At 41.8% G+C, this 16627-nt stretch overlaps 2 protein-coding genes across 6 annotated transcripts in view; both read left to right on the top strand.

Annotated features, from left to right (window-relative positions):
• MSRB3 (methionine sulfoxide reductase B3) overlaps positions 1–6134 on the top strand; it is a 95264-nt gene extending 89130 nt beyond the window's left edge. For all 5 annotated transcript variants that reach the window (XM_063133926.1, XM_063133921.1, XM_063133925.1 and 2 more), the window contains one exon: positions 3359–6134. In XM_063133926.1, the coding sequence (XP_062989996.1) occupies positions 3359–3523 (165 nt within the window). In that variant the 3' untranslated portion in view covers positions 3524–6134. The remainder of the gene's footprint in view (positions 1–3358) is intronic.
• LEMD3 (LEM domain containing 3) overlaps positions 1–16627 on the top strand; it is a 278836-nt gene that overhangs the window by 118736 nt on the left and 143473 nt on the right. The gene's annotated exons all lie outside the window — the stretch shown is intronic.

Genomic DNA, 16627 nt, shown 5'->3' with positions numbered 1-16627 from the left:
CTTCCTTTTTAAAAAAAGAGAAAAATGAAATTGGTCAGCACTCTAAAGATATTTTGACAAGAAGGTTTTGGCAATTGGCTTTCTGGAAGAAATGCTGTAGTGACAGGCCAAAACATTACTTAATACATGTGTATTTGTATGTAATTCCAGAAATTGCCTGGGTTGACATGCAAACAAGTGATCAATCATCCTGTGGTATTTTTAGTATTTTATGCTCACCTCACAGTGCCATATGCAACCAGAGTTCAAAGGCCCCGGAGGGAAAATGACTGAGATAACTACACCTGTGATAAATTCCCCTGTGAATATGCTATAGATGCATGTGGTGTTTTCCCCCAAGATTTGTCATAAAAGCATAAACAAATATTTGTATCCAAGGTTTGTTTTTTTTGTCTAACCAAATTCTTTTCTTCCATAATGTGTGTACATAATTCTCTGTATTCTTCATCTGTGATCTGATCTGATCTGCCTTGAAAAACAATATTGTACCGTTGTACAAAAAATATTGCTACAAAAAAGAGGAAAAAAAGATCATTCACACTAACGGGCACTGCAAGCACAGCCTGTATCAAGCACCAGAAACACACACACACCCCTTTTCAGCTGTGCAGGCTTCCATTTCGTCCTGCAGTTTTTATCAATGGCCAGGCTATTTTTTTAACTATTCGTTAATTTTAATACAAAGAGTACAAAACATCAAAAGCTGTCCCTCTTTTTTCAGTATTATGTAAATTCAGTATAATTTTAATTCAGTTAAAATTAAACATATAATTCATTTTGTCCAATTAAACATATAATTCATATGGTCCAGTCTGGAGCATCATTCCTTCAAAATCTTTCCACATTAGATGTTTCTAATTCAGATTTCCTGCAAATGTAGCAGAACGGTGGGCCTGTGTGTGTTTGTATGTTAGAGTGTTTCAGGTAGAATTCGTCATTCAGGTCCCACCCTATATTGTGGTATATTGTTCATAACTTCATATGCATATAATGCATCATAGGTAGGGTTGCCCCACATGTGCTTTCCTGAGTTGAATCCTTCTCATGTCTAGTGGGAAGTGACTGCCATGGAATTCAATGGGACTTACTCTTAGCCAAGAGTGTATAGGATTCCAGCCTGAGCCTTTTATTTGGCTTGCTGACTGAAGGTGCTTTCTTCTTATGGTTAAGCAGTATCTTCCCCTTTGCTGTGGCAGACAGCTGCATCCCTAATCCTGGGGCACCTTTGAGTACCTTTGGTTACACTAGCTCTACAAACACTGAAATTCTGTACTTCAAAGGCCGATTGCATTGAGCCAAGACTTGGATGTGGGGGTCCAGTTGTGCCTTGATATTATCCTTAAGGGCATGAAAAATGCAGGGCATTCAGAGGGATGCTTTAAAACCCCTGCATTTCCCACCTATGGTAATAATCGGGTGCTTCTGTGTCATTCCCATCCCAACCTGCTGTTCAGCTATGATTGAATAGTAAAAGGACATACAGTTTAAGGAAGAGGGATGAAATAAATGCACATGGCAGAATTCCTATATTTATACAACTTTTGACATCAGTTGGATGCCTGTGCATTTGGTATGGCAGTCTGTCATTTGGCAGGCTATGGGAGAAGATGGGCTTATACCTAGTACCTTAGAGAAACACAGAAGGTTGATGTTAATCATTTGTCAGGTAGGCTTATACGTGTTTAAGCAAACAGTTGGACAATCAGTCTTGTATCACAGACGCAAATGCAGATGAACTAAACCTGCAGCCTCATGCAGTCATGGCTTTCCCACTAGAGTGGTTGACTTGGAATAATGGGCTCAAGTTACAGGAAGCCAGATTCCAGCTGGACATCAGGAAAAAAATTCTTGACTGTTAGAGCAGTGCGACAATGGAACCAGTTACCTAGGGAGGTTGTGGGCTCTCCCACACTAGAGGCATTCAAGAGGCAGCTGGATAGTCATTTGTCAGGTATGCTTTAAGGTGGATTCTTGCATTGAGCAGGGGGATGGACTCGATGGCCTTATAGGCCCCTTCCAACTCTGCTATTCTATGATTCTATGACTCCATCCCTGCATCTGGAGGCAAGGGTGAAAATTATATTTCACTGGATAGGATGTGCTCATAGGCTAAAATGATAAATCCCTCAAGGTCATATAGGAAGCAAGAGCATGGCTGGATTAAGGCCAGCTGATGCCCTACGCACAGCCCAATAATGGTGTCCCCTTGGCCCTTCCATTGTTTAGCCAGCAAGACATTAAGGCCATAGCTAGACCTAAGGTTTATCCCTGGATCATCCAGGGTTCAAACCTGTTCATCTAGGATGATCCCAGGATAAACCTTAGGTCTAGCTGTGGCCTAAGATTCAATATGTGCTAAAGGTGAAATAAGACATTAAAAACTCAGTTTTCTTCAAGGCCGTTCCCCATGCCAGAACACACAACTATATTAAATATATACCTTTATTAGATTTATTTAACACTAAATAGCAGCAAGCAATATAACCCAATTATTTATTTATAACTAGGGCAACAGAAAAAAGTACAAATTTTCATCACTGTTTTATGCATTTTTTAATAAAACTGTTATAAGGGAAAATGCAAATGCAAAAATTTAATTGAACTTAATTGAACACATTTCATCTTTGGGTCTGAAAAGTACAGAAGCAAAAATAAAACACACACACACACACACACACACTGCGCAAGGAAGGGAAAAGAAGCCACTGATTCTTCAAACCTGGCCTTAGAGGACTAAGCCTGCATTCCTTGTTCTAGTAACTCCACCACTATTTTTAGTTAACCCCATTCATATCAATTAACAAGGTCACTTGCAAAAGACTTGAAGCACTTCTGTATGTGATGATGTTTTAAAATGGTCTTGCTTTGTCATATGTCCTCCTCCCTTTCTGAATTTCTTGTATTTGTAGGGGACTGAAAAGAACAGCTGGGATTTGTGCTTAAGTGTGCCTCTTGGTCCACATGCACTGGTAAAGACATGGCTGTGGTATTGATCTGTGTACCCTTAGGTATGGCTATGGAAGGCCACTCATTATCTATATAACTCTGTATATAGATAAGCATATTCTGTTTGTCAATGTTTGCATCAAAACGTACGCTATCTGAAGCTCCTTCGTACAAGCCAGGCTTCTCCTGGAAGATACCCTATATTTTCACACTACTAGCAAACAACAAAGGATAGTGATTATAACTCCAAAAATGTAGCTTCTACAGTTCCTGATCAAACTTAACTCACTTTAAAAGCATTCAAAACAAAGCTTACACGTGTGGCTCTCAAAGAACAGGCTACACGCTTGCAGGTAATATTTTGGGTTTCTGTTAGATATACATGAATGCAACTTATGCTCTTTTATTTCAGTGCGGTGCTCACCTTGGACATATTTTTGATGATGGGCCACGTCCAACTGGTAAACGCTATTGCATAAATTCGGCTTCACTGTCTTTTGAATCTGCAGACAAGAACTATGCTGGAGAAGGAAGCATTAGTTCTGCTTCTGCCCAACCAGACAAGACAGAGCTGTAGTGGGAACATCATTGCTCAGAAAACTTTGCGTTCCTAGACGACCTATAAAGAATGTTATTCTAAATTGCCTTCTATCTTATATGTTTTTAAACGAACTTGTAAAGATATTCTGCACTATAATTTTTTTTCTGAATCAAAATGAGGCCTTGTGTGCCAACGTATTTTGTTATATAGTCTCACAGAAATAATTGTTGACTCCTCTGCTTTGGGGAAATCCCATAATAAAAGAGTCCTTGGCACTACAGGTTGCTAATTTCTATGTACTGTTTTGTTAAATAGGTTTGAATAATATCTTTCCTTGTTTGTGAGGGAGACGGTTACAGTTCTCATACGTCAATGCAGAATTGTAGTATATAACAGTATTTCTGTTATCCTAGTACTTAATGATTTTGTTCTGATTTACAAGTCATGTGTGATCAACCATCTCTCCATAAGTACCACAAAGGCTCAGATTTCTGCTAAAATCTCAAAATTGTACTTATAGTTAAGTAAATAGTAATCAGCTGCTCCCCACTACCACAACTAGGGGTACTAAAATCTTAATCAAAACAATGAGCTCCCTTGTGTTATGGCTGGACAGAGCAGATAGTCGGCCTTTGCCCTTTTGTGAACCTATGGCTTTCCATTTTGACAGTTCAAGTTACAATTAGAATTTAAATGAATGTGAATAGGGATCTGTTTATTTTAGGCAGCAGCAATTAGAACTTTAGAGGCCAACACTATCTGTCAGTAGTGGATGAAGGCTAGTCGTAGTAGGTTCACTGGTTTTATCATGCCACCAACGAGGTCCTGAAAAATACAGAAATAATAATAATAACAACAACAACAACAACAACAACAACAACAACAACGCAGAGACCATAAAAAGATTTACATGGTAGCCTGAACTAGTTATTTTTCTGGGTCATGTCTCAGAGCATGCAGTAAATAACTGGTGCAGCCTATACCACATCCTTGGCAATGCTGCTAATTAGTGTTCCGCTTTTGTCCTGGGAAAGTTAATACCTCATTAAAGAGGTACAAACTTTACTACAATCCCCTGACAATGCTTGGACAGGCATTACAAGAGATGAGTAGTGGCAACTAATGTGCTATTTTAAGCACTAGGCTGTTGTGCCCACGCACGTGCAAATTTACAGGAGTGATGCTTGAAAAACAATCACTTGGCCTCTGCTATCTTGCTGTTTTTCAGTTTCTACATATGCACAATCTGCTTCTTTGTGCACATGAACAGCAGATGCACAAAGACTGTTACTAGAACAAAGAGGGGCAAACCAAACAAAGAGAAATTTCAGCAAGGAACAGTAATATCCATAGAGAGATTGAGTAGCATAATGAGGAGAAAGCATGCTTTAATTTAAATTTGTCCCAGTGCCCTTCGTGAGATAAGAATACTTTTCAGTACTTTCTTTGTGCTGAAATTTTCTTTTTCACGTTGTAAGAGGATTGGCACAGCCGCTCTGAGCATTGCCTTTAAGTAGTATATATGATTGTAATTGAGAAGAGCTGTATTTTCTACATTATAGCACTACAGTACTAATTAAGATAATTTTTCCATGCAATATTCAATACCAATGTAAAACATACTACCTGAAGTATCTTAACACGGAAGTCCTATACAATACGTTAGAATTACTTTTTACCTTTTTAGCCTTACAGCTCAAAGGAGAAAAACCATATGCTAATAAATAACAAATAGAACTGGAGAATAGACAGATGGAGAACTTCAGGATGCAACTATATGCATAAGAGAACAATTACTTTTGTTCGCACCACTCCCATGTCAGCAATTATTCTCTGGTTTCTGCAGACCTTAGTACAGAACGGAGGCACAATTTTTATGTGTCTTGTCTTTGTTTTTTGTTCATTGGTGGGTTCCCCCCCCTTTCCCCCTCATAAGGGTTGTTCTTATTCCTTGCCTTCTTTGGAAGAAAAGAGTTTTCTCCTATCACATTTTCTGTCCTAAATCTTTAATATGCAACATCGATAAAAATGTGGGACATGTATGCAAGTTTATTTTTCAGATCACTGTTGTAGTTAAGGGTTATTGGGTTTCAGCATATTTCTGTCTTGCATTAAAGAAATATATTACTAAAACTTCAATGAGCAATAATGTCAGCTGTCCATCGGTAGATTTATATTCGCAGGATATGGAATTCAATGAACTGAGTCAGTATGGCGAGGTGTATGTGATCTGTGGGAGTGTAACACCATTAACATAGGAAAGCCATTGTTCTTTCTCTGCACCGCAACACTGGGCAATGCTTTTCGCTATGAATGCCAATAGTGGATACAAGCATGACTGGTATTGCAAAGCCCAAATACAAATCCCTTTGTTTATGGACTTGACAAAGTATCTTCGACGTTGAGCACAATATATAGCGTGGAAGCCGATTGCTGTGTCTTCTTTGTATTGTGTGGATGCACATAATTACTAAATGCAAATTATATAGGAATAGAGAACTGTACTTTATAATATCTTATCTATATTATATAGAAGTTTGCAGAACATATATTGCAGAGTATATAAAGATATTTTAAAGAAAGAGAAAAATAAAATGATTATTTTAGCATATACTATTTTAAATATTCAAACTTTTCTTCAGAATCGTTCTTTGCTTTTAAGATATCAGTGTTGGATTTTTCAATGAAGGTATCTTTTAATATATTTGTTGTACACTGATACGCAATAAATTAAATTTATAAAGAAATATATCTCTGTCTTAATTGTTATGCAGCAGTACGTTTAATGCAGCTGTATTATGTCCCAGCCCCCTATTTCTTCCTCCCTATTAGGACATAAGAGTCATGCTGGATCAGATCAAGGGTCTAAGTAGTCCAGAATTCTATTGATACAGTGGCCAACCAACAGCCGGTGGGAAGCCAACAGGCAGGACACAAGTTTAATAGCACCATCTCATTCATGCTCCCCAGCAACTGGTACTAAGAGGCATATGACTCTGATACTGGAAGTAATATATAATCTTCATAACTAGTAGCCATTGATAGTCTTATGCCCAATGAATTTGTCTAATCCCCTTTTAAAGGCATCCAAGTTGGTGGCCATCACTTCATCTTGTGGTAGTAACTTCCATAGTTTAACTACATGCTGTGTGAAGAAGTACTTCCTTTTACCTGTCCTGAATCTCACACCAATTAACCTCATGGGATGACCCTAGGTTCTGATATTATAAGAGAGAGAGAGAGAGAGAGAGAGAGAGAGAGGGGTCTCCCTATCCACTTTCTCCACACCATCCATAATTTGTACATTTCTATCATGTCTCCCCTTACTCGCCTTTTTTCTAAGTTAAACAGTCCCATACATTTTAACCTTTCCTTATAGGTAGTTGCTCGAGCCCCTTCATTATTTTGGTTTCCCCTTTTTACAATATCCTTTTTAGGTGTGGTGACAAGTACTGTAAATTTATTTATTATTTATTATTTATTTATTTATTGCACTTATATACCGCTCCCATAGCCAGGGCTCTCGGGGCGGTTTACAGAAATTCTAAAATTGAGATAAAAACAAGTATACAAAATTTAAAAACCTAAAACACAAAACATATACACATAAAGCATTAAAACCCGTTAAAAAACTAAACATGTGGGTGATTAAGATGTGCCGCCATATGCCTGGGCAAGGAGGAAAGTCTTAACCTGGCGCCGGAAAGATAGCAGTGTTGGTGCCAGGCGAGCCTCGTCAGGGAGATCATTCCACAGTCTGGGAGCCACCACTGAAAAGGCCCTATCCCTCGTTGCCACACTCCACACTCGGAGTAGGCACCTGGAGGAGGACCTTAGATGTTGAACGTAGTGACCGGGTATATTCACGTCGGGAGAGGCGTTCCGTCAGGTATTGTGGTCCCAAGCCGTGTAAGGCTTTATAGATCAAAACCAGCACCTTGAATTGGGCTCAAAAACATACAGGCAGCCAGTGCAAGTGGACCAGAGCAGGTGTTATATGGTCAAACCATCTGGTTCCCGAAATCAATCTGGCCGCTGCATTTTGCACGAGCTGCAGCTTCCGAACCGTCTTCTCTGTGACGGTTGTACAGAGTGTACAAACAGTGTACAAACAGTTTTGTACACTCTGGACAATGACAGACTGTGGTTTGGATAACACATATTAACTCTAGCATCCTTCGTAAGGAGAGGAGGAGTAAAAGCGAATTGATAGAGCATACTCCAGTTCCCAGCATGTACCATGACTCTGGGAAAATATTTCAGGGATCCAGTATAGCTGAGGGGAGGAAACATTTACAGAAGTGCTCAACCTTAATCTTAGCAAAAAGATCTCCACCCTTTGTGTACATTCTTATGTTTCGTGGAAGGCTCTGGACTGTTCCACAGTGATAACACAGTGCATATTATAAGAATTCTGCCAAAGAAGTCCTAAACTGTGGCTGAATAATTTGGCTGGAAACATTATCTTGAGGATTGGTGACTAGGGAAACAGCTCTGGAATGTCCTATTGTTTGAAGATAAGCTTGCTCTGATAAATCAGCTGCACACAAAAATTGGGTGAAATGGGAGCTTTTGTGTTGCCCTCTACCCAGCTTTCATGTTGACATTCCCTGAGAACGGCTGGTGCAGCCATTCAGTTGTTAATTGCCAAATATTAGAAGGGCTATCTAGGCCATCAAAATGATGTGGGTGCAGCCAATCATTAAATGTCAGGTGGCCATGCTCTGACTTACTTGCCAGCTTTAGAATCCATGAGGTCACTGAAAGCAGATTTAAACTGAATTTGCCAGTTCATTTTACATTCAGTTTTATATTATAAAATATATTGGAGCACGTTAGTCTTGATCTATCACAAAGGTAGGTAACTTGTGAGCCCCCAGATGTTTTAGCCTACAACTCCCATCAGACTGAGCTAGCATAGCCAATGGTGAGGGGTGATGAGAGTTGTAGGCCGAAACGTCTGGAAGGCCATAACTTGCCCATTCCTAACCTATTGACTAAGGCCGTTGCTAGATGAGGCGTTAGCCCGATGTGAGGCCTGGTCTCCCTCCTGTGCATCCAAATGACACACAGGGGATCCTGGGGTCAGGCCGAGCTAAGTTCTCCCTTGACCCAGGATAACCGGATGCGGTTATGGCCCGGCTTTTCCGCAGCCCTGGCCTGAGGCCGGGGCTGCGGAAGGTCTAGCAGGGTCCACAGCTTTTCCCGGTGGCTTGCTTACTCGCAAGTAGCCGGGAGAAGCCGCGGACTGAGCACAGCATTCCATAGGAGCGCTGTACCCATTGGGCCAGGGGGGGGAATCACGGGGGGAGGGAGATAGGGGCCGGGGGAAAGAGCGGACCCGGCAGGAGAGGGGGGAAGAAGAACGGAGACAGGCATGGCGGACGGGGGATGGGCATGGCAAGCGGGGACAGGGGACAGGCATGGCGGACGGGGGGGAAGAAGAACGGGGACAGGGGACAGGTATGGCGAGTGGGGGGAGGACGGGGGAGCGAGCGGGCAGGGGGTGGGCACGGGCAAGCTGGCAGGGGGTGGGCACAGGCAAGCGGGCAGGGGTGGGCATGGCAAGCGGGGACAGGCATGGTGACTGGGGGGAGGACGGGTGAGTGAGTGGGCAGGGGGGCATCAGGCATCGTGGGAGGGAAGTCAGGGGCAGGGGGAGTGGGGAACCCTTAATTTTTTTTAAAAAAGGACTTACCTTTCCATTGGTGCACTTCTGCGCACATGGCCCTTTAAGATGCCAAAGAAAATGGCTGATGCGACGGGGCTTCCCCTTACCCCGTCACGTGTTACGTCTAGAAAAGGGCGATGGCCCATGCTAGCTGCAGCGCGCCGTTGTTCCTACTCCCCACCGGATTATCTGGTAGGTCTAGCAAGGCCCTAAGCCTCTTCATGGTGTGTATATACTGTTAAAACAAGGATTTTTGTCATATTATGAGGAACACTCAGGAGTAGAACAACACTAACCTGCCCGAGGCAAAGAAGAAGAGGGAGCCCCATGCTCATTCCATGTACAAAAGTTGATAAAACTAGTAACTACAGTACACAACAATAGGGCTGTGCTCCACTCCGATTCGGATCGCGAATCCAGAGTGGAGCGACCTGATCTGCCTCCGCCAAAGGCGGATCCGAATCGGGTTGGGGGAGCTGCGGATTGAGGCGAAGCAGTTCACCTCCATCCAGAGCTCCAAATGCAGGGAAGTGGGGGGGAGGGGGGCTCACCTGGCGCCGGTGCCGCTGCAGTCCGTGCGGCAAAGGCGGCAGAGCCAGGTAAGGGGGCAGGGGGGAGGGGGGCTTACCTGTGTCTGTTGCAGTCCAGCGCAGGCTTCAACTGAGGCCCAGGCCTCAAAGTGGAAGCGGGCCACCAGACTGTGACGGATGAAGGGAAGTGGGGGGAGGGGGGCTTACCTGGCTCCGCCGCCACTGTGGCAACAGCGGTGGAGCCAGGTAAGGGGGGAGGGGAGGTTACCTGTGTCTGTCATGGTCCAGCGCAGGCTTCAACTGAGGCCCAGGCCTCAGTTGAAGCTTGTGCCGGACCACGACGGAGGCAGGTAAGTGGGGGGAGGGGGCTTACCTGGCTCCGCCGCTGCAGCAGTCTGTGCGGTGACAGTGGCAGAGCCAGGTGAGGGGCAGGAGGGAGGGGGCTTATTCGCCCCTCATTTTGTCCCCCCTTCTCCACTTACTTGCCTCCACCGTCCGCCACAGAGGCAAGTAAGTTGGGAAGGGGGGCAAAATCTCGATCTGCCCCTCTGGATCTCACTTTGCAGAGTGGAGCAGGGGAGGGTCAGAGCGACCCGAAGCGGTTCGGGCCTGATCCAAAAGTTCCTGATCGGGCCATGAAGCAGTTTGGGGGGAATCCGTGCACAGCCCTACACAACAAAACTGTGTATTTGTTATTTTGAAGCAGCCAACATACCATATAAAGCACTGAATGGATAAATAAAGTAATGAATGAATATGTAGAGCCCTTCCTTGTGCAGGCAATGGGATTGTGGCCATTATGCAAGGCAGTCAGTGGCAGGGCTAACCCATGCAGCCCTCCTTAAGCAGTCTTTGAATGCTGACTGGGAGGTGTCATTTGAAACACAGACACACACACCGCATGAGGGACCTTTATTGGAACGAGTGTTTAGCTTTATTGAACATCTTATTTCAGAGAAAAGCAATGTTATTTGTTATCTTCTGTCATTCTATGAATACGGGTTGCTAGGCTCTTTTTGTGGTAAGATGCAGCTGTATGTTTTTGCCTGTGGGGACCATGCTTTTTTCTTTTAGAAGCCTGTGCTTGGGTTTTACGTTTCTTCCCCCTCTCCACCCCTCAGGTCAGGTCATTTGTTTCTAGGAAAATATAGTAGTCTGGGTGAAAATAGATGATCAGCTTGCCATGTTTCTGGATGTCCATTTCTGAATATGTGCTTAAGGATGGGCAAATCTGTCAATTTCGGTTCCTCTCAGGTTATCATTTTTCTAATACTAAATTCAGTTCGTCCTGAATGTTGAGACTGTTTCCACTCATAAATCTGGTTTCACCAACTTTGAGGTTTGTTTTAAAAGATTTGCATGAAATTTGTATGCATTTTTGTGCATATTTCCCCTAATCCATGCATTTTTCTATGCAATTTTCCCTTCCTAACTACATTTTGACAAGCAATTTTCTTAATATAATGCATTTTAATGTTATTTTCATGACTATACACATTTTGGTGCATTTCCCCCTGTTATACTGATTTTTTTTATATGCACTTTTGGATTGGAGAACACCACTGCAAAAATCAAAGAAGTGTGAATTTTGAAGATAACTTGTGGTGGTTCGAATATGTGAAATTGGGTAAGTTTATGTTAAAATGTTAACTGAACAAATTTCCTATGTGTGATAAAATATACTGACAGCTGTGGTTGGTTTTGAACTATTCTCTGGTTGCTGTTGCTCTACCTTAGATACTGACTAGTTTTGTTGCTATGGAATGAAGACATAAGTCCTACATCCATGCTTTGCTGTAGTTGTTTGCCATTAGTTCCTGGTTCTTTGTTTACAGAAGTAGATGGTTACTCTGTTCTTACTGTCATTAAAGTGTATTCAGACTGATAATGAAAATCATTCAGGGGAATGTATTTTCCCCACCCACTTTCTCTTAGGAAACATTTCCTGGCTACTCAAAAATAATAACTGCATTGGTTTGAAATCTGTGACACCATCTTTTGTGTGTGTAATATTACACTTTAAAGTATAGATGAATCATATATATACAAACCACATACAGTTCCCTCATCATGAAACACACACAGAACTGTCACTTCGGAGATATGACTGTGGTTTCTCATGAAAAAGAAAAGAAAAACAAAACCTCAGACACCAAAAACGTAAGTGAAAAGTAAAAACAACCACCACTTTGTGATAAATGCAGATATTTAAATATTTCAAAATGCATAACCAACATGGCAAATAGAAATCTGAAGTCTGAACTACTACCAAATTTGCATAAATACAGATAGCCAAGCAATAGCATGTTGGAAAACCCTGCCACATAGGCAAGCTGGTTGTCTGTGTTGGATCTTTGATGCTTTGTATCAAGGATTCTAAAGTGTTTTCAAGACAAGACAACTTAAAATGCTTTTGTGCCAACCTTCTACAATAGATAATCATCAGATGGTTGCTATTCATTTAGATTGCTCTTGGTTGCTAGTTCCATAAACATGAAGAACAGTTTGCAACCAGGCTAAAAACTAGATAGCAATAGTACAGAAGTTTGGACAATGCTGATATAGTGTATATTAATGGATACATTGGGTTGAATCCAGACCAAGTTAGTTGCACTAAATTCCCACTGAAATCAAGTTCTATTGATCAGTGTGATTGACTTAGTCTAGATCCAATCCATTTGTTGCTGCTATGACTAAAGCACCACTACAAAGGTAAGACCTATACATTTATTTCCCAAATGCATATGCCTCTCTTTGTAATCTCAATGGGTTGGATCCAGACTTAGTCAGACTTAAGGGTAGACCCACTGAAATCAATGAGGCAAGTAACTCATGATTAAAGTCTGATTAATTCCAGTGGGTCTACTCTAAGCATGACTAAGTCTTAATCCAATCCACTGAAACTGACTAAGTCTGGATCCAACTCAATGTGTTTACCATTACACAGAGACAAATCTGAACATTACTGCACTCAGTTCAGGAATCAAACAGCTTGTTCTTATCAGGGTTAGGAGTAAGGAGCCAACTACAGGAGGCTTGTAAAAGACCAAATCTGGGATTGTTTACAAGGTAATACTTTGAGATCCCCTAAAATCAGATGAAGGAATTGCTGCTTTAAAAGGCTAGACATTAGCTAAGAACACACTTTCTAAGGACCAGATAGGTTCATATTGCCTTCAATTTACAAAATGTGATTGAGCCTAAATATTGTATCATTACTTCACAAGGAAAATATCCAGGTTTGTTTAAAGATAAGCATGAAGAACTGTGCTGTTAAATATTTTATTTTGTCTGTTGTTTTTTAAAGTTAATTCAAAAGGACTAAAATGTCAGTCATAAAGATGTACAACATTTCTCAAGAAGCCTCGTCCACCCTGGACAAATGTTTTCATAAAAAATAGTCTGCCCTTCATAACCGCTGTTATTGAAAAGACCTCCCAAGGTTGCATGGAAATAGTTTAAATACTTTCTGAAATTCAATCTAATATAATTTCAACATTAGGGCTCATTCATAATCTTGTATTAAAAGCCTATGCAATTTTCATGAAATATATCTGCCCATGTAATCATGAATGCTGAATATTGTCATGGTTTCCTAGGAATTTTGAACCTCAGTGTTAAGTTTTAAAATGAACACACACACACACACACACACCTTGCTCTAACTGGTCTTTAAAAAACCCAAGAAGAAAAAGCAGCTCTAAATTTTACATAAACATTTCTGGAAAAATACTGTCCTTAAAAAGAGGAGAGCTTTCTTCATTTAGTGCTGCTTTGAACATGTCTTAGAGGCCTTTGTTGTGTGTGTGTGTGTGTGTGTGTGTGTGTGTGTAATTATAAATCTTTGCTTTGTGTGGACCAGAGGAAGTTGAACCTCTTTCAGCCCGAGGGCTGAATTCAATGCGGAAAAGCTCTCTAGTGGTGGGTGGGGCCAAAAGCAAAGGGACAGGGCCCAAATGCCAGCAAATTTTAGCATAAAGACCTTTGTGAGTGACAATGAAGAGATGACACAACTGTATAGGTTGAAAATTGGGCCGCATTTATTAAATTCGATCTGCAAAGGGGATCTCTGGACAGCAATTCCACTATGCCAGGACTAGCTGGTCAATGTAATTGGGCTAGGCTTCTCTGTGTAAGCTGTGGGTAACTCTGAGCTTCAGAAGGCCCAATCTCTTGTTGTTTAAAGATTAATAGACCTAGATCTACAGCACTTAAGAACTGCTGCTAATAAATCTTGCTCTCCATTGCTCTATAATAACTTCAGTAACTACGGACTCTCCAGCAAAGGAGATCGTTACCTTGTCATGGTGCTGGAGCTTGAGCACCTCAAGGATGCCATGAGCTAAACCGTGAAGGAACACCCAAGACGGGAAGGTCATGGTAGAGAGGTCAGACTAAATACGATCCCTGGCAACCCACCCCAGTATTCTTGCCATGAAAACTAAATGGATCAGTACAACCAGAGATATGGCGATATACCATCAGAAGATGGGACCCCCAGGTCGGAAGATGGTCAAAATGCTACTGGGGAGGAACAGAGGATAAGTTCAACTAGCCCCAGATGTGATGACGCAGCTAGCTCAAAGCTGAAAGGACGGCTAGCGGCTGACGGTGCTGGTGGTGAACGACGAATCCGATGTTCTAAAGATCAACACACCATAGGAACCTGGAATGTAAGATCTATGAGCCAGGGCAAATTGGATATGGTTATTGATGAGATGTCAAGATTAAATATAGATATACTGGGTGTCAGTGAACTGAAATGGACTGGAATGGGCCACTTCACATCAGATCACCACCAGATCTACTACTGTGGACAAGAGGATCACAGAAGAAATGGAGTAGCCTTCATAATTAATAATAAAGTGGCTAAAGCAGTGCTTGGATACAATCCAAAAAATGATCTCAATTCGAATTCAGGGTAAACCATTTAACATCACAGTGATCCAAATATATGCCCCAACCACAGATGCTGAAGAAGCAGAAGTAGATCAGTTCTATGAGGATCTGCAGCACCTACTGGATAATACACCAAAAAGAGATGTTATTTTCATTACAGGAGACTGGAACGCTAAGGTGGGTAGTCAAATGACATCTGGAATTACAGGTAAGCATGGTCTAGGAGAACAAAATGAAGCGGGACATAGGCTGATAGAATTCTGCCAGGACAACTCACTGTGCATAACAAACACTCTCTTCCAACAACCGAAAAGACGGCTTTATACATGGACTTCACCAGATGGCCGACACCGAAATCAGATTGACTACATCCTTTGCAGCCAAAGGTGGCGGACATCTATACAGACAGTAAAAACAAGACCTGGAGCTGACTGTAGTTCAGATCATGAACTTCTTATTGCACAATTTAGAATCAAACTAAAGAGAATAGGGAAGACCCACAGATCAGTTAGATATGAGCTCACTAATATTCCTAATGAATATGCAGTGGAAGTGAAGAATAGATTTAAGGGACTAGATTTAGTAGATAGGGTCCCGGAAGAACTATGGACAGAAGTTTGCAACATTGTCCAAGAGGTGGCAACAAAAACTGTCCCAAAGAAAAAGAAAACCAAGAAGGCAAGATGGCTGTCTGCTGAGACACTGGAAGTAGCCCAAGAAAGAAGGAAAGCAAAAGGCAACAGTGATAGGGGGAGATATGCCCAACTAAATGCAAAATTCCAGAAGTTAGCCAGAAGAGATAAGGAATTATTTTTAAACAAGCAATGTGCGGAAGTGGAAGAAGACAATAGAATAGGAAGGACAAGAGACCTCTTCCAGAAAATTAGAAACATCGGAGGTAAATTCCAGGCAAAAATGGGTATGATCAAAAACAAAGATGGCAAGGACCTAACAGAAACAGAAGAGATCAAGAAAAGGTGGCAAGAATATACGGAAGATCTGTATAGGAAGGATAATAATATCGGGGATAGCTCAGACATGGTCAGTGAGTTAGAGCTAGACATCCTGAAGAGTGAGGTTGAATGGGCCTTAAGAAGCATTGCTAATAACAAGGCAGCAGGAGACGATGGTACCCCAGCTGAACTGTTTAAAATATTGCAAGATAATGCTGTCAAAGTGATGCATGCCATATGCCAGCAAATTTGGAAAACACAAGGATGGCCATCAGACTGGAAAAATTCAATTTATATCCCCATACCAAAAAAGGGAAACACTAAAGAATGTTCCAACTATCAGACAGCAGCACTTATTTCACATGCCAGCAAGGTAATGCTCAAGATCCTGCAAGGTAGACTCCAGCAATTCATGGAGCGAGAATTGCCAGATGTACAAGCTGGGTTTAGAAAAGGCAGAGGAACTAGAGACCAAATTGCCAATATCCGCTGGATAATGGAGAAAGTCAGGGAGTTCCAGAAAAACATCTATTTCTGTTTTATTGACTATTCTAAAGCCTTTGACTGTGTGGATCATAACAAACTGTGGCAAGTTCTTGGTGGTATGGGGATACCAAGTCATCTTGTCTGCCTCCTGAGGAATCTGTATAACGAACAAGTAGCAACGGTAAGAACAGACCACGGAACAACAGACTGGTTTAAGATTGGGAAAGGAGTACGGCAGGGTTGTATACTCTCACCTTACCTATTCAACTTGTATGCAGAACACATCATGCGACGTGCTGGGCTTGACGAATCCAAGGCTGGAGTTAAAATCGCAGGAAGAAACATTAACAATCTCAGATATGCAGATGACACCACTTTGATGGCTGAAAGCGAGGAGGAGCTGAGGAGCCTTATGACAAAGGTGAAAGAAGAAAGTGCAAAAGCTGGGTTGCAGTTAAATCTCAAAAAAACCAAGATTATGGTAACCAGCTTGATTGATAACTGGCAAACAGGGAGAAAACGTGGAGGCAGTGACAGACTTTTGTATTTCTGGGCGCAAAGATTACTGCAGACGCTGACTGCAGCCAGGAAATCAGAAGAC

The sequence above is a fragment of the Elgaria multicarinata genome, chromosome 9 (genome assembly GCF_023053635.1).
Source record: "Elgaria multicarinata webbii isolate HBS135686 ecotype San Diego chromosome 9, rElgMul1.1.pri, whole genome shotgun sequence".
Classification (NCBI taxonomy): domain Eukaryota; kingdom Metazoa; phylum Chordata; class Lepidosauria; order Squamata; family Anguidae; genus Elgaria; species Elgaria multicarinata.
The sequence above is the reverse complement of the archived record's forward strand: the minus strand, read 5'-3'. Positions and strand labels throughout refer to the sequence as shown.